Here is a 27913-nt window from a genome sequence, read left to right on the forward strand (position 1 = left end):
CAACAGCCAAAGATTTCTTGGACGAACATCATGTTTTGGTTTGGCCACCCCTGGCTTGCTTTCAACATACTTTCACATCAATGAACGAAAACAGGTTGGAAAAAACCCAGAAGCGGCCAAATCATCCATGACGTTAATGACTGTTGGTATGAACAATGTTGGCGGACTACTTTGCATTTATTGTACCCCTCACTCCTTTTTTTCTACTTTATTTTGCTAGTTGATCTTTTTGTTTCTCAATTTATACAACCAATGATGCGGTCTAATGTTCACTAACTGTAATGGAAGGGGGAGACTATACTTTTTTTACGACTGCTGTAGGCTTTTTACACCAAAAAGACGGCACATGTCCTAACTAGTTAACGGATATGAAGAAGACGTAACCAATGGAATTCAATGGTGCCACCGATCGCAAACGACAGTTGTTGTGCTGTAATATTGCGAATTGACTAGGGTTGAAAATGTAGACAATTAGAAAACGAATCTATTTAAAAGAGATATCGCGATGGCCATGAGACGTGAAGGTCCTAAGATTTGACTACATGTAACGACACCGTGAGTGTAATCCGAATGAGAGCAGTCAACTGAAGGCAGAACAGCTGTCCAACGATACATCCTTATTTTCAACGGTTCTCTAGATGGTGTCGATTCATGACGAAAATTTTACGCAAAATTATACATAATAATAATAATAATAATAAAGTACTCTTTTACCCAGATCTATATTTCCTTCTCTGATCTATAACTGGTTGCCTGAATTGTTCCGGATTAGTTAAAGGTAAACAATCCAAACTCTGAAATGAACAAGAAATTTTACAAAACTTGCTGTATAATTCATTATAAATGAAAAACAAAAAGCAAATAAGATAACTAAATTTCATGTGAAAAAATAATTTTACTTATTTCTAATAAGTGAATAATTCATAAATTTACAAGTTACTGAAATGAGAATCGTTTGAGAAGAGTAAACAAAAAAAGACGATCTGTTCTTTACGGTATGAATTAGTTCACATTAAAAAAGTTTTTAAAGAAATAACATGTTTACGAATGAAAAAAGAAGTATTTAATATGCATTAAGTTGAGCAAATTTAGTTTAATTTTAACAAATAAAAAAATCTTTTGTTGATGACGGTGATGATGATGATGATGATAAAATAATATTTCGCAGTAATAAAAGAAATCAAGACACTAAAAACAATAATAAGTATTAGCCAAGAGAATTGACATTATTGGACGGAAATGTTATGTTCACTTGTCTTCAAGTTCAAAGAGCACAACACCTCTAAAATTCTTATTCTTAGTCAGAAATATCAACTCGAACAGACATTATGAAAGTATACATTTTATTCTTTCGCTGAATCCAAGTTTAAAATATAACACTGGATTAGAGTTTCTACTGATCATTTTAAATCCTCCGAAATATTACGAAGAGATAAATATGTTAGATTCACTTGTAGAGAAGGTTTAATTGTGTTTAGCAATCTATGTAATAAATTTATCATTTGCATTGATTATTGAAGTGTGGGCATAAATACAAAAGATTTAAATAATATTCGCCAACCTTTGCTATTTGACACCTGTGAGGTATGTTTGATTCTAAAATATTCAAACCTTCAACATCATAATGTAATATTGAAGTGACATACAAAGCTAGAACACAGGTAACATGAAACGATTATATATGGTACAAAAACGCTTTCCCAACACCTGCTCAAAATTCCCCATGATTCATCTGAATGTATACTGTTGCTTCCCTAGTGACCTTCAAATCCTAAACGTAGGGAGTTAAATAGTTGAGTGCCTTCACTACTTTATTCCAATTGGAAATCTTATCAACCCTAATGGGCTAGTGATAGACGCAACCTCGGAAGGAAAACAGAAAAGTCGCCTAGTATTCACTAGCCTGCACCACAGGTGGAGCAGACGAGATACACATCCGCCAACTAAGGAACAAGTATATTACGCGACAGTCGGCTATGTATTCTTGCATGTCTGCAAAACTGTCAGGGATGCTCTATAGCCCCAGATACGGAAAATCATTCTTAAGATTCTCATATAGATTTTGAGGCAATTTTTGTTTGACTTTCAAAGCATTCTGTCCGCTGACCTTCAACATGCCTTTACTCGTGTCGATCAATGCAATTTTTCTTTTATTGATCAATTCAACAGTATTTTTGTCTTTACTGACAAATGATCAATTTGATAAAATTCTGTAATGAATAATCATCAGATTATCGATATATAACTGAATTAAGTTGAATGCAAACTGATTCTTCTGATGTCTCTAATAAGAAGGCTTCCATATAAGCTTCGACTTCTCACTCTATTTAGTGGGCAGGGAAAAACCAAATAGAAGCAGTCTTGTTCACCATATTGAAGTTGGAATTTTGGATAATTAATGGTGTATAAACGTATCCAAAAATAGACCTATTAAAGTAGAAGACATACTTCAAAGCACTGTTCATATGTAGTATAACTATTAAGTAATCCTGAGGTTAACCGTAAGTTTTCTGTAGAAACGATAAGTCGATTGATGAGATGTTTAACGCAGACATAGGTGGTTGGATAATATATTACATGTTCTTAGCTGTTACTTTTAATTATTCACGACGCTAGTTGGATGAGAGTAGGTTGGCAGAAAGATAGAAGAGGCTAAGCCAAGACTTGGAACCAGTTCATGAATTTACTGACCGCTGGACTGTGCCATGTCGGAGGGTGTAGACTTCTAGACTGAGGCATGCACAGCAACTATCATCTTTAGTTGGAGATGTTAGACGATATGGTCAACAATCAAGTACACTGAAGCAGTTGCATTTATTCCTGTTTAGTGGCACTGCGTACTTTTGATTCCTTTATATTGTTCGTTCACTTTACACTGTTTATTTTTCATTTATTCTTATTACTCTCCCATCCTCTTAAACTACCTTCCTCTATGTGAGTTTTGGTAAATTAAGTTTATGCCAGCTTCAATGTTGTCTATGAGTAACTGATTGATATAGTCCCTAAATATTGGTATTACGAAAGTGCTGTGTGGAAATGTGATGGAGGAATATATCAGTTGAAAAGATTTTAAAACTGAGTTAAATACGTCATCAACATATTTGAAACGGCTGTTTGCCTTACTCTAGCAAAATTAATTAGTATCATCAGGGCTAAATTTGCTTTCTATTCCATAATCTAATTATCCCCTCCTTACTTTTAGCTTAATGATGACTACAACCGAGAAAATACTCTTGCTATAATTCGTTATCAAGCAAGCTATGTTTACAGTTATTTGGTTACATTCACTTCTATTATGTATTGCTTCACTTATCTATTATCATCTATTCCCCTTTTGTGTATTTCTTTATTTACCAATCCACAAAGCCGCCCATCCATTGAGAAAGTCCTGTCCTGTCTAAACGATCTCCACCCACTAACTGGTCAGAATTTGGAACGCTTCTTCTACTGAATACAATTCTCGTCATAGCTTTTCTGAAACAACGTATGCCATTCAAACTGGCCTCCTTCAACGTTCGCGCAGTGATGTAGATCAAATAATGGATAAGTTTGGATATGCCTTTGGAAAGTCTTGAAATCAATTTTGCTATATATCTGAGACCCGTATTCAAGACTCTAGTGAAGTACTACACATTTGTTCTATATCTGTTATTTACTTGAACATATAAACATTGGTAAAAAGCAGCACCAAATACATATGAATCATACAATAACAATGAAGTTGTGAAGAGACAATGTCAAGTGTATATAATACAAAAGAACAACAATGAACAGAAATTAGTGCACGAGGGTGAAATAATAATAACAATAATAATAATAATAATAATAATAATAAATAGTAATAATAATAATGAGAGAAACAGTTCAGTTAGCAAAAACACAGTCAGAAATAATTCTTTCAGTTAAACAAGTTGTTCTCACTTTTATGAAGTGAAAGAAAGTCACAGAAGGATCGCCACTGCCTTCTATTCTGTGTCGTGTCTGATAACGTCTCTACGCACAGTGTTGCACCATCTCTTGAACCCTAACCAGGAGATCGTGAAGGACCAGCAGGAGCCAGTTTTCTTCAACCTTCTATCATAACACGATACCATGTCGTACACTGACCACCTCTTCGATTTCTCCAACCGGTCCTGGCGTCGGCAAATAATGTACGAAGTGGAACTCTTTTGGACGAATTGTCATCGCCGTGTCCGAACACGCGATGCCGGACCTCTGCATTACTAACACAGTGTTGCCACTGGATGTCAGCAATCCTTCGGAGACAACGATATTCAAACACACAGACTCGTTGTAGATCCGACCTTTTACAGCCAGACTAACATCACGAAGGCGACAAATATGGCCCAGATTGGCATAAGCCGCTCTGGCTTTCACTATACGTGCATTGATCTCATCACTCACGCCACCACCAGCACTTATGCAGCTACCTAGATACACGAACTTCTTGACTACTTCTATCTGCTCACCATCCACGGTGAGTACAGGATTACAATCCTGCCAGTCTTGTAGAAGTACTTTGCACTTCGAAGGTGCAAAGCACATACCATACATACGGACACTGATTGCCAACTGATTAAGTGCGGATCGCGTGTCTTGGGCATTATCGCACAGTAAGACAATATCATCCGCATACTCAAGGTCGAGAAGTCTTTCTCCGTGCAACAGAACCACACCGCCATTACTTACATTCATCAGAGCTGTTTCCAGAATGTCATCGATGGATTGCACAATAACAGATGTCCGATTACGAAATTCGATTCAATCCATTCAATAAATTAACAAGAAAAATATTTAGAAAAAAGTCACTCAAAATGAGTACATATTCACGTACTTCACTCTCCTTAAAGTGACGTTCACCTTTTATGACAAGTTGAGTACGTCTTAAAGTTCGTTTATCACCATCATCAAAAACTAAACAGTAAAAAAAATGAAAACATTTTGGATCCAAGTGATGTTTGACAATCATTGAATTCTAATTGAAATATTATCTGATCATTATGAACAATACAGTTAAAGTTTACAAAATCATTTACATTACAGTTTGTTCGAGAGAAATTCCTCCACAATTAAATAACAAACGAGAATGACCTTTATAAGTGTACACATATCCTGGAGTTTTTAAGTAGCATTACCTTGGATAGATAAATCCTCAACAACCACGTAAAAGTTGGTCTACAAGATGGTTATACCTAGTTTGAGAGTCAAAGATACTATCACAAGTCCCAGATTTTAGCAGATAAAGGTTCGAATATGCGACCCTACATATAAGTTAAACGTTTAAATCAACCAGGTAAAACATTAAAAATTCAATGCAACTTTTGGATCTCGTTGAAAAGTTCCTAGGTTTATAACTTGAGTGCTGAGATGGATGGGATCCGTCTTTATATGACTAGAGTCAAACCAATATATACCCATTTTTACCAACAGTCAGCCGTCAGTCAGCTACAACGTAGGACCAGGAACATATATGCATCGGTCCAAGTTGCCATACCGCAATTAGCACAGCAAGATGAACACCGGATTTATAGTAGTTACTTCAATTGGGGTAATATATAGAAGAAAAATTGCATATAAAAGTATAGTACAGGAAGAAAGAATTAGTTTGTAGAATGAAAGATATGAAGTGATTTTAATCTCTTAGTTTAAGGGAAGACAGACAGTGTATACACCTACGCCATTGTGATCGATTCTGAGCCATGTCACCCAGAGTCTCCAACCATTGGTTACGATTGTCACGCGGACCCCAACCAAGTAGTCTGCATCTACCAACATGGCAAGACTAGAAGTTAGTGACTTCAAGCACCGATAACACGTTTTAGTTTGGCTGCCACTTACTTTCTCCCAACCATCCCCAACACCGGTTAGCATTGCACGTCGTGGTAATTGGTGTTCAGGCATACGTAACACGTGGCCCAACCATCTCAGTCGATGAAGATTCACAACCTCATCAACTGATTTACCATCATTCCCTAATACCCTGCGTCTAACCTCACTATTACTTACCCGGTGATCCCAGCAGATGCCAGCGATATTTCTAAGGCATCTGTGGTCAAATACTAGTAGCTTACGAGTGTCTTCTACTCTTAATGGCCATGTTTCGCTGCCGTAAATTAAAACAGAACGGACTGCCGCGCAGTATTACTTACTTACTTACTTACGCCTGTTACCCCCAATGGAGCATAGGCCGCTGACCAGCATTCTCCAACCCACTCTGTCCTGGGCCTTCTTTTCTAGTTCCATCCAATTCTTGTTCATTTTTCTCATGTCTATCTCCATTTCTCGGCGTAATGTGTTCTTTGGTCTTCCTCTTTTCCTTTGACCTTCAGGATTCCATGTGAGGGCTTGTCTTGTGACGCAGTTGGGTGCTTTCCTCAATGCGTGTCCTATCCACTTCCAGCGCTTCTTCCTGATTTCTTCCTCCACTGGGATCTGGTTTGTTCTCTCCCACAGTAGGTTGTTGCTAATAGTGTCCGGCCAATGGATCTGAAGTATTTTGCGTAGACAATTGTTAATAAACACCTGTATTTTCTGGATGATGGCTTTCGTAGTTCTCCAGGTTTCTGCCCCATACAGTAGAACTGTCTTGACATTTGTATTGAAAATCCTGACCTTGGTGTGGGTTGACAGTTGCTTTGAGTTCCAGATGTTCTTCAGTTGTAAATATGCTGCTCTTGCTTTGCCGATCCGCGCCTTCACATCTGCATCAGATCCATTCTGTTCATCAATGATGCTGCCCAAATACGTAAAGGTTTTTACATCTTCCAAATCTTCTCCGTCAATTGTGATTGGATTGGTGCATTCTGTGTTGTATCGGAGAATCCTGCTTTTCCCTTTGTGTATATTGAGACCTATTGCTGCTGAGGCTGCTGCCACACTGTTTGTCTTCTCCTGCATCTGTTGTTGCGTTTGGGATAGAAGGGCCAGATCGTCTGCGAAGTCTAGATCATCCAACTGCATCTTAGATGTCCATTGTATCCCGCGCTTCCCTTCAGACGTTGACGTCTTCATGATCCAGTCGATCACCAGGAGAAAGAGAAAGGGTGAGAGTAAGCAACCTTGCCTAACACCGGTCTTCACTTTGAACGACTTTGTCAACTGTCCTCCATGCACGATTTTGCAGTGTAATCCATCATATGAGTTCTGTATGATATTGACTATCTTCTGAGGCACGCCGTAGTGTCGAAGAAGTTTCCATAGTGTTGTTCTGTCCACGCTATCAAATGCCTTTTCATAGTCAATGAAGTTGATGTAGAGTGATGAATTCCATTCAATTGATTGTTCCACAATGATCCGTAGAGTTGCGATTTGGTCTGTACACGATCTATCCTTACGGAATCCTGCCTGTTGGTCACGAAGTTGGGCGTCTACGCAGTCCTTCATCCTGTTTAATAATACCCTGTTGAAGACTTTTCCCGGTATTGAGAGAAGAGTGATGCCCGTGTAGTTATCACACTTGCTGAGATCGCCTTTCTTCGGTATTTTGATCAGAAGTCCTTCTTTCCAGTCTGTTGGTACTTGTTCCTCATCCCAAATCTTATTGAAGAGAATGTGGAGTATCCTTGCAGTTGCCGCTACGTCTGCTTTTAGTGCCTCTGCTGGGATGTTGTCCAGTCCTGCTGCTTTGCCACTCTTGATTTGTCTGATGGCCATGCTGATTTCTTCAATTGTTGGTGGGCCAACATTAATTGGGAGGTCCGTGGTTGCTGCTTCGATGTTGGGTGGGTTCAGTGGGGGTGGTCGATTCAAGAGTTCTTTGAAGTGTTCTACCCACCTGTTTTGTTGCTCTTCAATGTTGGTGATTACCTCGCCTTCCTTGCTTTTCACTGGTCGTTCTGGTTTGCGGCGATTTCCAGAGAGTTTCTTTGTCGTGTCATACAATTGTCTCATGTTTCCTTCTCTTGCAGCCTTTTCCGCTGTCGTTGCTAAATCTTCCACATATTTACGTTTGTCGGTTCTGATGCTCCTCTTCACTTGTTTGTTTATTTCCGTGTATTCAGCTTGTGCCTTGGCTTTTTCTGCTCTTGTTCGGCTGGTATTGATCGCTGCCTTCTTGTTCCTCCTTTCTTGAATCTTATCCAGTGTACCAACAGTGATCCATTCCTTGTGGTGGTGCTTCTTGTGACCCAGGACCTCATGACATGTTGAAGTGATTGCCTCTTTGATCCCCTTCCAGTTGCTCTCCACAGTAGTTCCTTCTCCATTGAGTAGATCATGAAAGGCCTGAAACTTGTTGCTGAGGGCTATCTTGAATTTGTTGAGTTTGTTAGTATCCTGGAGAAAGGCCGTATTGAACTTTTGTGATACTGTCTGCCCCGTTGTCCAGTGCTTCTTGAGTTTCAATTTCATCTTGGCGACCAGTAAGTGATGATCTGATGCTATATCAGCTCCTCTCTTGGTTCTCACGTCCTCTATAGTCCTCCTGAACGTTTTGTTGATGCAAATATGGTCGATTTGGTTTTGTGTAGAGTGATCCGGTGAAGTCCATGTGGTTTTGTGTATGCGTTTATGTGGGAATATGGTGCCGCCTATGACCAGCTTATTGAAGGCACATAGATTTGCAAATCTCTCACCATTTTCGTTTCTTTCTCCCAGTCCGTGTCGTCCCATGATGTCTTCATATCCAGTGTTGTCTGTTCCAACCTTGGCGTTGAAATCTCCCATCAGAATGGTCAGGTCCTTTGTTGGGCACTTCTCGACTATTGACTGCAGCCTATTGTAGAATTGATCTTTAGCGTCTTCATTGTAGTCGTTGGTAGGCGCATAGCATTGGATGATGTTCATTGAAATGCCCTCTTTCTTTGTTTTAAACGAGGCTTTGATGATCCTTGGTCCATGAGATTCCCATCCTATAAGCGCATTTTGTGCTCGTTTGGACAGCATCAATGCAACTCCTTGTGTATGTGGTGCATTTTCTTCTTCATGGCCGGAGTATAACAGGAGCTCTCCTGTAGTTAGTCGTTGTTGTCCAACTTGTGTCCAATGTGTTTCACTGATCCCAAGTACCTCTAGGTTGTATCTTCTCATTTCTGCAGCAATCTGGAAGGCTCTTCCGGTGTCCCACATTGTACGAACATTCCATGTACCTAAATAAATGGTCGCTCTGGTTGTCAGAAGGGGCATCGGCCTCGTAACTTCCGAAGGGATTTGGCTCTCATCATGAGGCGTCATAATTCTTCTAAATGAAGATCTTCTGACTCCCAGGGCAGAGTTTAAAAGGTTTGAATAATTTTTTCTGGTTAGCGTTTTTTTAGCGAGTTAGTTTTCTACGGGATGGGGACGCTAACCCCATGCCCAACCCTCCTCCTTTATCCGGGCTTGGGACCGGCAGTAGCCCCGGAGGGACTCCAGGCGGAGTATACTCGTCCTTTTGTTGATAGACGGGTATCTCACCTTCGCCATAGGTGACGTAAGTTGGCGAAAGCCAAACGAGCTTTTTGAACCCGCGCTGAGATTTCGTCAGACACCAACCCATTAGGGCTGATCAGACTTCCAAGATAAGTGAAGCTGTCGACACGTTCGATTATTTCACTCTCTATCCTTAGTTCAGGTGTTAACGCAGACCAGTCCTGAAGCAACAACTTGCATTTAGAGGGAGAGAAGCGCATCCCAAACATTCTGGCATTGTTGCTTAGTGCTACCAAAAGACTCTGCATTTTATCAGCGTCTTCACCAAACAGGACTATATCATCTGCGTATTCTAAGTCGATAAGTGGACCTCCTGGTAGGAGATCAATACAAGAGAATTCAGTCGACGAGAATGTTATTTCCATCAATAGGTCTATGATGAAGTTAAACAAAAATGGAGAAAGTGAACAGCTTTGACGGACACCACTTGAGGTTGCAAAAGCAGATGACAATTCACCATAAGCTCTGACTCGACTAGTAGTGTTCAAGTAAAGAGCCTTCACAAGGTTTATGTACTTCTGAGGCACACCTTTCAATGACAAACACTGCCACAGAATCTCGCAGTCTACAGAGTCAAATGCTACTTTTAAGTCAAGAAAGACCATCATTGTCGGACGCCGATAAGTATGCCTGTGTTCTAGAACCTGACGAATGGTGAATATGTGGTCGATACAGCCACAACCAGGTCTGAAGCCAGCTTGATTCTCTCGTGTTTGCAGTTCACGAGTCTTAGTTAGGCCGTCCGATAATTATCGAGGCTAGTATTTTAGATACTATATTAGTTAAACTAATCCCTCTATGGTTGTCACAGGATGATTCTAACCCCTTCTTATATATATTGGGACAATCAGTGATTGTGACCAGTCAGATGGTATTACGTTCAACCCCCAGATTTTAGCTAAAATATTAGTCAACCTAATCGCCAAAATTGGACCACCATACTTAAAAACCTCTGGAGCCAATCCATCTGGACCAGCTGCCCTTTCTCGTTTCAGATTAGCTTTGGCCTTTTGAACTTCAGCTAGCGTCGAGGGACCTACTTCAATGCTCTATTCACGCTGTCTGGGAATGGAGGGTAATTGTAGAGTAGCTAAAAACCAGCTGAACTGTTCTCTAAAATGTTCCCCCAATCGTTCTAAACATCTGGACTGGGAGCAGATGGAGTGTCGTCTTTTTCCGAAATAGTCTGACTTACACTTGACTTATTAATTCCAGTTTCTTCTGTTAGTCTGTAGAGCTGTCTTGTGTTCCATATAGCCGCCGCCTTTTCCATCTCTTTTGCTTTTGTTGCCCACCACTGCTCACGGTCGTTTCTTAGACTTTTTCTTAACCTAGATCTGATTTGTTGTCGCTCTTCATCATGTTCGGAACCTGATGGGACGAGTTTGCGGGAATCCATCAGTGTGATAGACTTTGAAAAAATCCATTGGTTCTTTGTAACTCTGTGGTTTAAATCAATAATAGATGTCACTGCTGTTTCCACAGCTGTTTGTATGGCTTTCCAAGCAACATCTGGGTCAGCCTCGTTTTCAGAACTACCTAAGTGTGACCTCAGTTGTTCCTGGGACCTACTTTTGGTTTTTTCGTTACTCAATTCAGTTCTAATGGGTCTTTTTAATGTGGCTTTTTTGCGTCCAGTGAGGCGCAAGCAGATGCGTGCTCGTATTAGGGCATGGTCGGAGTTCAAGCAGATACTCTAGAATGAACGACAATCTTCTACCCACCCTCTCTAACGATGACTGATGGCAAGACGGTCCATTCGAGTCCATCGTTGGTTTGGTGTAGGGGGTCGCCATGTTAGACGATATCTCTCCTTATGCTTAAAATTTGTGTTTGCTAAAAATAAACAATTGTCTGAGCACAGTTGCAGCAGACGATCATCATTATCTGTTCGCTGAGCCGGAATACTAAAATACCCACCTAAATGCCTTTCTGTTTGGTTTAAACTACCTATCTGGGCATTAAAGTCACCTGCTACGAGTACTATGCCTGAACGTTTAGCTTTCTGAAGAAGTTCAGATAGCTTTCTGTAAAATTCATCTTTCACTCCATCCGGGTGTGGGCAGAAACGACAAAAAGGCAACGACGTGTATCTCTACCCTTCCGAGTCCTTACGAAGCTGTTTAGCCGAACAGCACATAAACGACTGTTGACGGGGATCCACTCTAACAGTGCTTGTTCCGCCCTCATGCTTAGTGCTATGCCTACACATGCCAGTCCACGAGAGCTGGCCGTCGGGCCACCAGATACACGGAAGATGTATCTCGTCAGCTCTCCGTTTCGCCAAGGTGAAGTCAACTGAATGACCACACTAGGATCCTGTATGTGTGTTTCGGAGACACAGCATACATCAATGGTACGAGATTCTAGGGTTCTAGCCAAGGAAGCCTGCTGACCGATTCGACATAGGGTGCGTACGTTGAAGGCTCCAATGTGTAGTTTGGAGCGAGGTTTCAGTAGACCTGGGACAGTGTTTTGAGCACTAGAATCGTTGGCTATGGTGACATTTGAAGAGGAAGCCAAAAAAGGAAGTTTAGAGGTGAAAGTCGATGTAGGAGGAGTAATAGGAAGTGAAGACGGAGGTTGATTAGGAATACAGTGGTCTTGAATGCTGTTAGAGGTATGAGGGCGGTTATCACTTCCTGGTTGCCCACACCGTGGAAGGGTTGCTCTGGAGGTACCTGAAAAGGAAATTGGATTAGAGGTGGTCTTAGTGACCTGGGGGCGTGACCGCAGTGCTCAAGGGACAACTGCTTGAGGTCAATGACACACGACCTTTTTATGGGTAGTTTTTGTGTTAGCTCCGTACTTGTTGAGACCTTATCACCGGAGACGGATATCCGTGGGATAAGGCGAGGTGTGCATTTTTAGGGTCGACCTTTTCAACCTCACCTCTTCTTGTGGGAAGGCAGCATCGCTCTCATGCTGGTTGTCTGAAGGAAACACCTTACTGATGTCACACCTCTGTACAGTCAGCAGTACGACTTCGCCTTCGGACCTTGGGTTTGTTGCTTTTAGTCTTACCGCTCTTCAACCGACCTGTCTGACATGGTAGGACCTTGAGGAACGGTTGCTCCAGCCAGTATAGCTCGGTTGCTTCATCACGATAGGCAAGCCCGACCACCACATCAAGGTAGCAACAACGGTCAGGTTTTTTACCAACAACTATGTCACATTCAAGTAGTGATGCTTTGTTACAAGAGTTAGGGTGATTTAGAAGAGCTTGTCATATTTATATGCTAAATAAACGATACCAAAACTTGTAACTCAAAACATGGTGAGACAATCACATGTTTTAAAATTAAAATGGCTTTTTGAAACTAAGGACATGATATAAACTATCACCTACAATTTTTTAGAGCTTTCTTGATAGGGTACTGTTAACATTTCTCGTATTACAACTCATCTACTAACATTGCTTATTCTTCGGACACTAGTTCACTCGACTTGTCCCCAAACCAATACACGGTTAAACAGGGACGTAATTATATTCCAAATAAACAAGGTTGAATGGGAGTAAAATTCACAGTAAGAAAATAGTATTTTTATAATTTTAAACGAGAGGACTCTAGAGTCTTCACCAACTATCCGCTAGCTCTGATTAGCCAAGAAATCGCCAATTACTGTGCTCCAACACAATCCGGCACGCGACATGCTTTGGTCCAATCTACATCCCGCTAACTGACAGTAGTCAGTAATTGAGCTACGGATCGAAAGATGGCTGCAACAACTTCGTGTCTGCATGATTACTCTTCTTAGTTGCAACCATAAGGGCCACAAATACATTAAGCCACGAAAATATGACAACATTGCACTGCATTTAAATACAAACACATCGCTCCACTTGAAATAATTTAAAAAACGTACCGACAGTGTAAATACTAGAATCCGTGACACGTATCACTATGCCAGCTTGTTCATTAGGTAATGCAGTTTCGTTAGCGATTCGAACTAACACTTCATTTCCAATAACAGGAGATCCAGATATCAAACAGGTTTCATCAACGGAGACACAGGACTAATGGAACAAAAACGTGACAAGACGAAATTAGTAATTCCGGGTACTGGATTATATGATTTTGGTAGTAACAGCTTAAATTCTCAAACGGTCTGATGTATTAATAAGTAATCTAGGCTACTCAAAATATAGTTCGCTATTTGGATGAAAATTGCTTGCTAGTTTAGTTACATCAACTCGATAGGTATATTTTTTTATGAACTGCCAAAAATTAGTCTTATTTCCCTTGTGATAAAAAGAGTGAAATTATATAGTGAGCGAAAAACGCTCTAGAATCTGTCAGCAGAATGTCCTAGATTCTTATAGCACAGAATAGTTTATAAATCGAGTAACTTATATACAATTATCAAAGTTCTCACCTAACAAGATTATACTGTTTGAGAATTGTAGGTAGACCACATCTCCTGGGATGAAATACGTCTGTGAAATCGAAAGTCACTTAATGAAGTGTGAGACAACCAATAGGTTAAAATAAAAGATAATGACTAAATGAAACAAAAAACGAGAAGGTATTGAGACCATTTATAATAGACTGAAAACTCATTTATACTGCAATCAATATACCTCTTAGTTTTGGCTTTAATTTACCTCATGTTAAATCTCTCACTACCTACGCCCAATTAATTAAGATTGACAGATGAGTTTTTTAAGAAAGATGTATTGAAAGCAAACAATATTTGTGAAAAAAAAGATGTAATTGGATTACCTTATTAGATTTTAGCTGAACACGGAGACGGAATTTTAGATCCACATGATCTACCGTCGCCTCACAAAATGCACCACGATACTTGGCACTTACAGCAGTGCCTACGGTCAAAAATGACGAGGGGAAACACTGTACGGACCCAGGAGCATCAGAGTTTGATGTTTCGTTCTCAGGAATGGAATTGACTTGGGTTTTGTCCATGCTGATTGATGACTAACAAAATAACAAGGTTAAAGGCTAATTATTATAAAATTGAGCTCAAAAATGATCTTATGATCATATGAAAATATATTCAGCAATAAATACAGGTTCTCAGAACACAGCCAACAGCTTTTCTGGACTACACAACTTCCAATAAGAATCAATTTGTTTTTGTAATACTCCAAAAAGAAGGAAAAGGAAGAGTGCGACCGACGATCACAACATTTTAAAAGTTGAAACAATCCACAAGTTAGTTGGTTACTCTTCGGTGACTGAATAATCTATTAAAGCCACTCCAAGGTCATATTAGTGTAGTTATGTTTAACTGCACCAATGAGTAACTTGATCTCAGCCATGAAAGTATGATATTCCCTGAGGTAAAAGACACTTTTGAAACAGATTCCAGAAAGTATAAAATCTACATTCGAAGTTTTAGGAAGATTTCCAATTAATCTTTCAAATTACAAACACTTCCACAAGCCTTGCTAAATGTTAGGATTTTTAACTACATAATAATAAAACGTTTACTTGATGTTATGCGAATGGACAGATAAAAGCGAAAGACCTGGCATAAGTGCATTTAAGTTCTAATCACTATACTCTGCATAGGTACATCAAGACTAATTGAACGAGATGAAAAGTAAACCAGCTGAAGTAACAGTCAGTAATGTAATAATAAACAAAATAGATATAGCTCCAGACACAAATAAAAGATTCGAATGAAAAGCATGAATCAACCTTAAACTGGACAGTTAGAGAATGATAAAAAAGTATACATTTGCATTACCTCGACTGATTTTGAGCTAGGGCACCTTGGCATCGTTAGCCCACAAACACTAACTACTCAACTCTCTGAAGTAGGAATAAGCGCTACCAGAAACTGGTTAGAAAAACTAAGTTTCGAATTAGGAACAGAAACGTATCTAAACATTGCTCAAACACTTGATGGAGGATGAAGAAATTATTAATGGACGCAAAAACCTGGTGAAAAAAGCATGATCTCTAACGATCAGTGTTTCACGTGCTTTGCACCATCGGCTCATTACGACTGTGATACACTAAAAAGATTCAGTAAGATCCCATGATGTCTCATGATTGCATAGTAGGTAAAATCTAATGTGGATGGGGCATTGGAAGTGAACTATTCATTGAAGGCAGGTTACCTGAATGTTATCAAGGTAAATCTGGTTATCTATACATACGTACGAGTTGCCCCCAAATGGCCTGGTACGGCCGAGACAGAAGAGTGTCCGCTCTCCCTCTCGAAAAGCTCTCACATGGCCACGCGTATACGGCCACTACTACGGAAGGCCTACGCACTGCCTTATCGTGGCAGGGTGTTGTTTACGAAATTGAGAGGACGAACAGCGAATGTTCGGCGCCTTAACCGGGTTGGTGGACACGGAGAGTCCACCTAGGGGAGTTGGAAAACCCTGATTCCAAACCAATGGTGCACATGGGCTCCAGGATCCTGCGGGAACAAATGGTGTATGAACCAATCGTTGGTCACCGGCTTCCATGGGACTGCATCTCCTTACGATGCTCCACTGCCTTGTGGGTCAGACCTTCAGGTCGAACGCTCGGGGAGTGGCCACCTAAGAAAACCACCTGCCTCGATTTGGGCACCCGAGCAGTATTACAGCCCTCACACATATTGAATGAGATTTGTGTGGCGCATATGTATTTGGTGCCTCTTTTTACCAGTATCCATGTGCTAAAATAAATAAATATAAATAGTTACAATCATAACAGGATGTAATGATCTATGAAGTTTGATTTATCAGATTCTTTATGTTTTCAGTAGTTTAACTCTAACCTTAACCCTAAACCCTAACTCTAACCCTTGACCCTAACCCCATGCACTATGATTTCAGGACATCTGAACCTTTAGCTAACCTTAACAAGTTTTTAAATCATGTAAAAGAATATCCGCTGTAATTCATAAGTTTTTATAATGTTTTCACTTTATACTATCTATCTTCTGACTGGTTAATAGTTTCAAGGTCACTTAAAAATTCGTTCAAAGGTCGTCCATAAAATATAGACCTACCAAATAAATATAAGTAAATAAAATTACATCGGGTAGAGACAAACTAGCCTTGAGTCTTTCGAAATATCCTTAAAAGCATTTCAACAATGTCACTATATGAAGTATTACACCAGGCATTAAAATGCGCTATATTTCACTGTTCTAGGCTTTTAGACGAGCTCGAGAAACCTACTAGAGCCAAACAGCTAGAATACACATTTCATATATTTCCAGTACTTATTTCATCTATTTACTAACTTGAAATATTCTTACATTAACTACTAGAGTTTGTGACACACCCCTATTACTAACTAATATGGTCGAAGGAATAAGAATCGGCAATATGCAGAAAACTTCAAAGTCAATGTTTTATTGCAACATACGTTGTATGTACAAGACCTTTATTCGTTGGGCAAAAAGCGGGTATAAGTCCAAAATCTCGGATAATTAGGATGAATAAAGAGTAACGGATACTGTTACGGTTCCACTTTTCAGCGAAACTTACTATGTTTAATTGTCCCATTCAGAGGTGGGATAATTTAGACAGTTTCGGGTTGTTAACGTGGATGTTATACGTTACTGATTCTGAGTATGATAAGACCTTATTAAAATACTCAGTAACTAAAACATCTCTAAAGAACTGTACCGATATGAAAACTTACCACACTCAGTTTGAGAAAAGGCATCCAAGGCTAAAGCCCATTATGTAACGCAACTTCTTAAAATGCCCCAATTTTCCAATACCAATGTCAGAACGAATACTTAGATTTCAATTTTTAACAAGAAGACGAACCATTAGTTTCCTGGTACCTGCGTATTAATAGTACGATGTTCTTGATCATGAAAATATACAATACATTCTTATCAGGCTCGATGTTTAAGAAATTGAGATTTTTCCTCGCTTAATATTATTATTTTGACCATTTATTACTACTGTTCCAGCTTTATTATAATTTATTTTGATCAATGAAGGTATCTTTTATTTAGAGGCGATTTATTATCCGTACATTTGAGTACATCGGTTCCTTCTGTACTTGTTTGCAGTTTTGTTTCTTACAATTTACAGTTTTCCACTTTTTCCGATTACTTTACTATATCTTGTGAGTGCCTGAAACAAGTTTATTCTTAAAAACCAATTGTAGCGGTAAACAAATCCCTAAAATATATAGCTCTTTTAGTCTTCGACATCGGATGCTGACCACATGTTTTAATGGACTCATCTAGCGGAAGCGCTCGGTCATGCATCGCACTAGATCACGAGTGGGAACGCCATGCTCAACAACCCTTGCAATCGCCAGCCAAATTAGATCAGTCGATTCTCAATATACTGATAGCCTATCAAATATATCTTCGAACCATCTCGCTTCTGTCTTTTGATTTCACTTGGTTGGTATGCCTCATATTAGAAGGTGTTACTGGTTAAAGCGTTGTCAAACTCCGAATACCTGCGGCATCTTTATTTTGACTGATTATTGGATAGAGGAAAAAAGGCAGTTGCCAGCATTCAGACTATCAATACCCTGTGGATAACTGCAAAGGATGATACCACTAAATTTGCATGATTCTAACGAATGCCGTTTCCAAATGGTTTGGTAAAAATTGATGCCTGTGGTTGTGTCAGCAACGCTGCCAAAATTTAAACAGCGTGATATCCAGAGCCAATAAAGTGATGAACCCTAACTAAAGGAGTATTAGCAAGTGTAATGGAGACGAACTAAGTGCTACTCGCTTGATTTGTACACAAATGGATGTGAAGTTACCTTTAGCAACCAGAGTCGATTAAATTAAATGGGGCAAAGGAGGTAGGACAGTCCTAAACGAGGTTTAAAGATGACATAAAAATTCGCAGTTTGACAACGCTTTAACCAGTAACACCTTTTATAATGGAAATGTTCCCAGCGGTCTAGGAAACGTGAAGCACGGCGTGCTTACTCGTGATCTGATGCGGATGCGTGACCAGCCAACTTCAGCTATGTGAGTCCATCAAAACTAATGGGGTTAGCATCAAATGTCAAAGACTTACAGTGTTATTGGTTTTGCGGATTTATTTACCGCTAAAGGTATACTGGGAATGTTAGCTCAAGAGAGAATGTTTCTTCTGTCCTCCGCTTTGCAAATGGAAGCGATCAGGAAACGCCTAGAAAATCAAAAATCAATGCTTGATCTGTTCCTAACAAGAAACTCAACAACATGACTACCAAAGTCATCAACAATCATCAAGGATCCAACAGTGTGTAACGCAACTGTGATCGCTACTCTAGTGAAAATCGATGATCGTTTCAAATCAAGAGTATAAAACGGTCAAAAGTTGCTAATGAAAAACCAGTTTCTTAAACAGTAGCCAGCAAACTGAAGAATGATCGTAGTGACAGGTCAATTGTTTTTCCCAGAGCCAAGGAGAGTGAAGGTTCAAAACCCAGAACTCGCCTTGGGCATGATATTTTGTTGATAAAATAGGTACCAGATAATGCCTCATGATATTTCTGGGGTCACCTTACTAAAAGTTTATAGACTACGTAGCCAAATAAACTTGAAACAGAGTCAAATCAGGCTGCTAAAAGTGGTATTTAAAACTTCCAATGAAAGGAGTTAAATATTATGAAATGGCCATTAGTTAAAGGGATTAGGAGTTCTGTCTGTAGGGACTTTCCGCTCGCAGACCGTATAAAAGAGCGAAAAGCTGGAAAACAACTAAGAGTTAGGTTAGATGCTGACTAAAAGGACCCCAAATTGTAAATGTTCGAGTTTTGAGACCTCGACAGAGGATGATGCTGAAGCTACTGCGTATGCAGCACGAAGGCATTTACACAAATGCCCGTAATTCCAGAAGGCTGTGAGAAGAAAAAATTGTTAAGGAATCCGTAGAACATCGTAAACGCTTGTAATCGTATATAAATCAAAGGAATGAGAAAAGAGGAAATATGCCAGTACTATGAGGAGACAGTAATACTTCATCATTATTAGGAAATGGCTATGGTAAAGCTCAAGAATTTTCAAACTACTTTAGCAATATATATACCATTGAGGCACGCTTTCAGTCAGGTCATACAAATCCTCACACACACGACAATGTGACAAATAAAGAACTTTGATTTCTGATCTGCTAAACAAGCTTGATATAAGCAAATCCACGAGACCTAATGAAATGCATCCTAGGTTACTAAAGGAACTAGCTAACCTATACTTAACCCAGAGTCGAATACAAGACGACTGGGAAAAACGGCATGGTAAGTCCTGTCTTCAAAACAGGTACGAAACATAAGCCCGAGGACTACTGACTCCTTAGCACAACTAGAATAGTTGTTAAAATTCTAGAAAAGATTGTTCACAAGACGTTTCTCAGGTATCCCGGTGAAAACTGGATCTTTTCAGAAAAACGCAATGGTTTTAGAATAGAATATACTCGTCTCACTAACTTATTATTGGCTCGTGAAAGTTGCTGCTCTCTTGAAGACCAAAAGTTATTATAGATTTGACCTGCATTGACCTCGGAAAATCCCTTGACGAAGGTCCTCACAACCAACTGTTATATAGGTCGAGTAATATCGGGATTGGAGGCGATTTATTATTGTGGGCAACGAAATTCCTAGTTGGACGTCAACAATGATTACGGCTGGACGTTACTCGTGTTTTGTTGATAGAAGAAACCAGATCAGTAGTGAATAGGTCTTTATTTAGGTCGTGGGACAGTCACAGTGGAGCGGTATGTTACCTGTTCAAATACACAAAGCTTTTTAGCATTAAATATAGGATAACACGAAATATAATGCCTATACGAAATAAGAAAGTGAGTGAATACTTGAGTTTTATTGCTTTGATATATACTTATTTATTTGAGGTTAACTCTTGAGTGATAAACCCAAGTTGTTACAAACTGCAAGCTGTTTAGCTGAGAAACTGTGCCTAGCGGTGTGCCTCACGGCACAGCTTGGGGATCAGCGTTGTTCCTTCTGGATGCAAATGACCTCCCTGTTCTCCTGTCATCACTGGTTCTGTTATATGCTGACGATGTCAAGACATGGAGAGCGATAAAAAGTAACGGTGATTGTTTAGATCTTCAAAATGACCTGGGAAAAATAGCCGAATGGTCGAAAATTTGCCATTTAACTGCTTCCAAATGCAATATAATGCACAGTTGTCCACAAGATACAGGTACATACAAGGTGAATAACAACGAGCTACCTGTTGTTAAGACATCCAGTGACTTGAGAGTCATCGTAAGCCAAGACTTAAAAACTGCTACACGTTGCCATCTGGTAGCCACTATAGGTTTTGGAACCCTATAGTCAGTATGTAGGACCTTTAGCCATGTCGATGCTAAAGTCTTTTTGACAATGTATACAGTATTCGTCCGTTCGGAACTTGAGTACTGAATAAAGGCGGCCAGCTCCTGCTTAAAAAGACTGAGCTTTGGGAAGAGTTCAGAGAACCGCGACTAAGCTGATTCCGAAAATAGTGAAACTCCCGTATCATGTCCGACTGGCTAAGCCAAACTTATTCCCAGTGTCATATTGGAGAATCAGAGGGACCTTTATTACTGTTTTCAAGTTACTTAACGACAAATTTGCATTAAAATTGATAGTGTTTTCTGTTTCTGCCAACTGTTATTTGTTTCTTGGATTTTGTTTTTTTCCTTTGCTGTATCGTGGGATACTCGTCTCCTCAAGGTCGTGTTAGCATCCTCTCTACGTCCTCTTTGAAAATATCGATGTGCATATATGGGCAATAATATTTCTGACCCGTCTATTCACTTAGTAAAAAGTGACTGTTTGAGAGGCGGATTTGCGATCTATAAAAATGATAATTATGAGGTTTCATTCCATCATACTGTTCAACCTACATATAACAAGTTTCGCATTATCAAGTACCTTAAGACACATATGACAGCTAATAGAAATGATGATTCGCAAAGTGATGTGAAAATAAGTACGTGTGCAAACGTGCTTGCGTGTGATGATCTACTAAGCTCGTCGGTAAGTTATTTCAACTGTTGCTGCTACTAATCAAGATACCTGTTAGGCTGCGTCATCCGTCTATTCTTCGTGTCCACAAGGCTTGTTCTGATGGACTTAACAGTTTGTACTTGGTGGTTGAAAACTCAGTCCCATTTAGTGCTTTCGTTACCAATCCCACAATGGATGACCTACTAGCTGGGTCCTATAGTCTTCTCTCTGCTCTCAACTTCCTGCATAATACAGTAAATCATTGTCAACTAATATCCCTTCGATTAGCTTGGAGTTTCGCACAATAACGTGGATACTACCAGCGTATTTATTGATTCGAATATGTGTTGGAAGTTGTGCGGTTTTGAGCTCGCGCTGGAATTTAAGAATATGTCTGCTGACCATATACGAAGAATTGAAGCTTTAAAGGGACAACAAGACGCAAAAGTGGGTCAAACAAAATTATTTGACGCTTTTCAGGCTTTAAATTTTGATCCGGCGTATGCCTTCTGTTATGATATATATTGTTTTAGTCGAATGATTTGTACGCTAACTGATATAGGAGAAGGTTTTGTACTTCCTCACTCATAATTGTTTTGTTTCCGCAGGTCCTTTCTATAATCTCGTACAGGTTTTAATTAACTCTTGCATGCATAGTTTACCCAAAGCGCGTATACCTTCTGACCACCTATTAGCTCACCCATCTTTCAAGTAAGCTTCTTCGGAATTCTTAGATTTGTTATTTAGGAGCCCATATATATCCACATTGGATTTTTTAGACACATATGTGAGTCGTAGTGATGAGGAGAAGGAAGTGTTCTTCAGGTACAACTATTGTAAGATTTTTTGGTTCTGTCAATTTTCATTTAATAAAGATGTACGTACGAAATCTGTTCAGTACCATTTGAGTTATTGTCGTTTCACTTGATTGCGCACTGGCTCACTCACTAGTATCCAGTCACTCACTACTGAAATAGAGCATTATACCTGTATTTATATGAAAGTTCATGTTAATCAATGTAGACGAAACCTCCACCTGATCCAACTCATTACCAACTAGTCTACTTGACCTAATATTGTCCCGTTTAGTAAAAGCAGCAAGTTTGTCGTTAAGCTATAATACTTTGTGGGGTTTGTCTATTATCAAAAGCCAGAGTGACCAAATTAAGATATGGCATCAGTACATGTATTCGATTATTGACCTTTGGCTTGTTCTTATTTATTATTTATCTGAACACAATTATTAGTAAAAGAGGGCATCAAGTACATATGCGCGACACAATAAAAATGAGGCTAGCAGTAGTTACTGGTCTCTGTGAGGACTGTAGTACTGCCCAGGTGCCCAAACCGAGGCAGGTGGTTTTCTTAGAGGGCCACTCGCTGAGCCTTTGGCCTAGAGGTCTGATCCACAAAGCAGTGGAGCAACGTCAGAAGATGCAGTCCAATAGTAACCGATGACCAACATTTCGTTCATACGCCATTTGTTCTCTCGGGATTTTGGGACCCATGTACACTATTGGTTTGGAATCAAGGTTTTCCTACTCCTCTAGGTGGATCCTCCGTGTCCACCAACCCTGTTAAAGCGCTGGTCATCCGCTTTTCGTCCTCTCAATTTGGTGAACAACACTCCTACCACGAGAAAGCAGTGAGTAGGACTTCCTGGCAGTGGCTGTATACACGTGGTCATGTGAGAGCATTTCGAGACGGCGAACGGACTTTCTCCACCCTCGGCTGTACCAGGGTATTTGAGTGCCTTAGTCTTGTTGGCAGTTGCGGACTGTTTAGCTGGTGTTCGTGCGATTACCATGGTCAATAGTTCGGGTCATTGGATGACATTGCACTTGACGAATCCACTCTTCACGGTTGAACTCAAAGTTCATAGAAACCAATCATCAATTGTGTATTCGGAAGATAATAACATTTTTAGTGTCGTTCAAAGCTTCTACAAAATCTGGTATTCAGTCAGCTGTTATAAAACAGGGTCTCATGTTTCTTTTTTTTTATGAAACCCTGATCGTGATAAAGCTGAGTGATTGATCAACGCATTGGTACGAAGTGGCTGCTCACGAGAGCGAATTGCTGACTTAAGCTCCTGAATGATTTGAAATTAAGAAAAAGACCACAAAGCAGAGGGAAATGTTTGTATATCCAATAAAATTACATGTTTATGTGCATAACATGATAAAATGTCGTAGGCGGCTGATGGGCATTAGTATTTAAGTCACTAACTCCAGTCGGTCAGGACCTGATCGTTACGCCTAATTCTTGCCTTTCATGACATTAACATATTCATCACCACACTGGACTTTTATTTGCTTAATTTAACATGATAACAGAGTCTCCAAACTAAAGTCACATCCTAATAATCCTACTCTAATAAAGATAAACACCTTGAAACATATCAATTATAAAATAAATGAAAATACTGAATGTGGATAACCCTGGCGCAGACCATCTAACTTAATCATTTCAATCAAACCTTTTATAAAGGCCTTAAACAGAGTTACTTGGGTTTTTGGTACCCATTCGTGGCAAATAATATTGTAAGACCTCTTGGTATAATGGGTTGCAATGGGTGCAATGTGGCCAACAGTCTAGGTGACTCGACACTGCGGGCACTATGTATTGAGATTTAGATGGTGGTTGGAGGTAGTCAACAGGAAACCCTGGACCCGGGTTTCGTGCTACTTGGCACTCGTCAGCAAGGTGTACCTGTAATCTTGAGGGAACTGATGCTCCCTGGCGGATTCGATCTCGTGTCACCCAGCTTCACAGTCAGAGACGTTACCACTGAGCAACATGATCGATAGCATTCGATCTGCACTAATAAGGACTAGACAAGCATGACATTGATCACCACCCAGTGATCAATCAATTGTGATTACATCTCAGTCCTACAGGAGGTTAGTCACGGCTCGGATAGCTCAGTGGTAACGTCTCTGACTGTGAAGCTGGGTGACACGAGATCGAATCCGCCAGGGAGCATCAGTTCCCTCAAGATTACAGGTACACCTTGCTGACGAGTGCCAAGTAGCACGAAACCCGGGTCCAGGGTTTCCTGTTGACTACCTCCAACCACCATCTAAATCTCAATACATAGTGCCCGCAGTGTCGAGTCACCTAGACTGTTGGCCACATTGCAACATGATCGATAGCATTCGATCTGCACTAATAAGGACTAGACAAGCATGACATTGATCACCACCCAGTGATCAATCAATTGTGACAACTTTCATCTATCGGGACTCAGATCCAAATCTAATCCTTACTACGTTAATGGACATAATCGAGTGTTAGGTTTAGAGCTTCCCGAGTTTACTTAATCTTCGAACAAGAACAAGACTTAGTGACCAAAGACCAGTAATCTAGCTATTGATGCGTTCCAGCCCTGCTACCTAGAAGGAGAAGTCCAAGCTTGGTATGGAAAATATATTCTGCAAACAGCCAGAAAACGAGCGAGCCCACGAACACGATTTAAAACGTATATATACAAATATATATAATCGATATTGTCATGGGAATTTTTTGAACATTAATCAATGAGTTCATCAATTGACTGCTATTTAATCATTTAATCGATAAGTTTATCGATATGATAAAATTACAAATATGAGTTTTGGGGATATATCGTCCCCAACATCGAGTAGTATTATTGGCTCTACCCCTCAACACATAACCCGATACTTGGCTACTAAACTAATATTATCTCCTTTCTCGTTCTTTTTTTGGAACCTAGATCATTTACAGAAAAAGTATTTAACAGGATATCAGAAGAGTTATTTTGTCGCAATATTTTACCAAAAATGTTCGAAAACACTATCTTTCTTGATTATCCGGCTCAAACCCTACTTACGCAGATTTTCCACGCTTTCGAAGGTGTGTTTGCATTTTGATTATTAGTTTTGTACCCTCATTTTTAATAGGGGAACTACTTTCCTCGTGTGGTGTTTTGTTCCATATACTTCGTAATTAGTTTCGTTGCAATTCCTTTGAACACTAATGTACTGCAACTCAAATACTGACCCATGGTACATATAATCCTACAATAAGTGACTACAACTCATGTTCCCACTCTTCACAATACCAAAGCGAGCGTCAACACGGAAAACACCAAAATTCCTTAGGACAAATCTCTTCTCTAGACCTGCACGCTAACGGACACAACTAATGGTATTTACTAGTCTAAAAACAGCAATTAATTGCTTTGACCTTCAGCGTTCAACACATAAATACCTAACAAATATATCACCGTCTTAATAGCTGTTTATTGGGGGACTTATGTTATTTCATTATTTAATGAACTTTCATCCGGACTGGCTATCCTGAGTAGTGTTTGGAATTATCCATCATTTCCACTCAGCTTGGTCATGGATGTTTTAAATGGTTACACTTTTGTCTTTCCAAAAGCATGTTTCCTAATTGGAGATCCTCTTTAATATTTATTCCCCATAATAATGTTCATTCGTTAGTCTTCAAAATAGTGCAAATCGCTCCCAATGTATATCCCAGATCGTATATTGTGTAGATGTGCCCAGTGTTTTGTGCTTAGTGCGTTGATTTGTGCATATGTGTTTGAGTCATTGTCGTAACATCTCCAAACACTAATCTTCCCGATTACTGCTTATACTCTTATTACCTCTACCACTACGGGATTTGAATCGACCACTGTATCTCTGTGCTAATGTGGTGTGGCAACTCGAACTGATGTACGTACGTACGAAGTTCTACGTTGTTACTGACTGACTGACATTGTCGTTTGTGGACAGTCAGTCAGTCATCTACAACGTAGGACGATTCACATATATGCGTCGGTCCAAGTTGCCATACCTTATTAGCACAACAAGATGAACACCAAATTCATAGAATTAGTTACTTCACGGATAGTAATATATGAAAAAAGGTCGCATATAAGATTATGATACAGGGAGAAAGAATTGGTTCGTAGAAAGGAAGGTATAAAGTAATTTTAATCTCACCGTTTAAGGACAGACAAAGAGTACATACACCTACACCGTTGAGATCGATTCTGAGCCATGTCACCCAGAGTTTCCAACCACTAGTTACTATAGTCATTCGGAACACAATCAAATGGTCTGCATCTACCAACGTGGCAAGACTAGAAGTTAGTGACTTCAAGCACCGATAACACGTTTTGGTTTGGCTGCCACTAACTTTCTTCCAACCATATCCAACACTAGTCAGCATTTCGCGTTGTAGTAATCGGTATTCAGGCATACGTAACACGTGGCCCAACCATCTCAGTCGATGAAGATTCACAACCTCATCAACTGACTTACCATCATTCCCTAATACCCTGCGTCTAACCTCACTATTACTTACCCGGTGATCCCAGCAGACTCCAGCAATATTTCTAAGGCATCTGTGGTCAAATACTAGTAACTTACGAGTATCTTATTCATTAAGAAGTATAATTTAGAAGGCTTGAAAACCAGATTTCTCCTTTAGTCGGTAATGTGATACTCTGTTAGTCGAGCATATGCTACTGTGTTTATCTAGTGAAATGCTGCAGCGACGAATTCTTTTAACCAAATTGATCATTCCTGTAAACTGGCGTGAATTCTGTAATTATTATTTTCAGAATATATAAAATTATATTTAGTTACTGAGTTCTTATTTTGTTTTTGTCGATGGTGATTACATAAACGGATAAATATACTTTTTTGTTATCAAGTAACTTGATTTGTTTTTGGTCTGATTTTCAATCTAGAAAACCTTCAAGAGTCACCCAAATCCAAATTGATCATATCTCTTCGAAATTTTCAGAAGTTTGTCAATCCTTTAATTGTTCAGAAATTTATGGTTAACGAGAGACACACGCGTATTTTGTTACTTCAGCACTTCACTGGCTATTTAAAAATATTAACTGATAGTGATTTGTTAAATGTGATATTACCACAAGTAGGTATATTTGCATTTCGTGTTTAATTTTCAACATAATATTTCTAACACAGTTATGCATAGTCTTCTTTATCCTTGTACCATATCCTTTGGATTTTGTTGCACCGTTTTGCGATAACTCAGTCACTGAGTTATAGATAATTCAATAATATTAGTCAGTAACCAGAAAGTGATGTGGCTTTTATTGTCAGTTTGATTTGTGATCACCTTAAATAAGATAATATGGTGCAGCATATTGAATAGTAGATGATTCGTTAAGTGGACTGTTAGTCGTAACACTAAGAATTTAATAAGATCACCTGTATATTTAATGCTGACTTTTACAAATTTAAACTTTATTGGTTGACCACATTCTTGTTCATTAACAATAAACAAGCGTATTAATACTGCACTTCGTATAGATTACGTACAAAATGAATACTAAATCGTGTTACATATTACAAAAGATCATGGTAATTGTCCAAGTCACGAGCACGTATATATAGTGATACTTCGATGTACACTATATTTTATTCTCAGTGCATTAATTTATACATATATGCGTTCGAGTCACTATCGTTAGTGGACAATGTTGTATCGATTCACAATATGCTATATGGAGTGCTGGGATATAGCTCCCGAGCGTGACATGCGTATCGGGTTTAAGTTCCAGCTATAGGTGTTGTTTGTTGTTGAATGATTGATGTTCG

At 39.4% G+C, this 27913-nt stretch overlaps 2 protein-coding genes across 3 annotated transcripts in view; one reads left to right on the forward strand and one right to left on the reverse strand.

The window, feature by feature from the left end:
- The window catches only part of ARID4A (At rich interactive domain), a 44580-nt gene extending 27486 nt beyond the window's left edge, over positions 1-17094 (reverse strand). Inside the window, exons 1-5 of the mRNA XM_051218867.1 lie at positions 17025-17094; positions 14133-14345; positions 13276-13426; positions 4835-4914; positions 715-794 (exon numbers count right to left, since the gene is read on the reverse strand). Of these exons, the coding sequence (XP_051072461.1) occupies positions 715-794; positions 4835-4914; positions 13276-13426; positions 14133-14345; positions 17025-17048 (548 nt within the window). The 5' untranslated portion in view covers positions 17049-17094. The remainder of the gene's footprint in view (positions 1-714; positions 795-4834; positions 4915-13275; positions 13427-14132; positions 14346-17024) is intronic.
- A 3921-nt stretch (positions 17095-21015) lies between these two features.
- Positions 21016-27913, forward strand: part of SCYL3 (Protein-associating with the carboxyl-terminal domain of ezrin) — a 57740-nt gene continuing 50842 nt past the window's right edge. Inside the window, exons 1-8 of one of the 2 annotated variants that reach the window (XM_051212291.1) lie at positions 21016-21335; positions 21371-21559; positions 21594-21752; positions 21786-21873; positions 21914-22016; positions 22053-22130; positions 25042-25181; positions 27034-27224. In XM_051212291.1, coding sequence (XP_051072463.1) covers positions 21081-21335; positions 21371-21559; positions 21594-21752; positions 21786-21873; positions 21914-22016; positions 22053-22130; positions 25042-25181; positions 27034-27224 — 1203 coding nt within the window. In that variant the 5' untranslated portion in view covers positions 21016-21080. The remainder of the gene's footprint in view (positions 21336-21370; positions 21560-21593; positions 21753-21785; positions 21874-21913; positions 22017-22052; positions 22131-25041; positions 25182-27033; positions 27225-27913) is intronic. The other variant, XM_051212292.1, reaches the window with a different exon arrangement.

Source organism: Schistosoma haematobium, chromosome ZW, assembly GCF_000699445.3.
Source record: "Schistosoma haematobium chromosome ZW, whole genome shotgun sequence".
Lineage (NCBI taxonomy): Eukaryota > Metazoa > Platyhelminthes > Trematoda > Strigeidida > Schistosomatidae > Schistosoma > Schistosoma haematobium.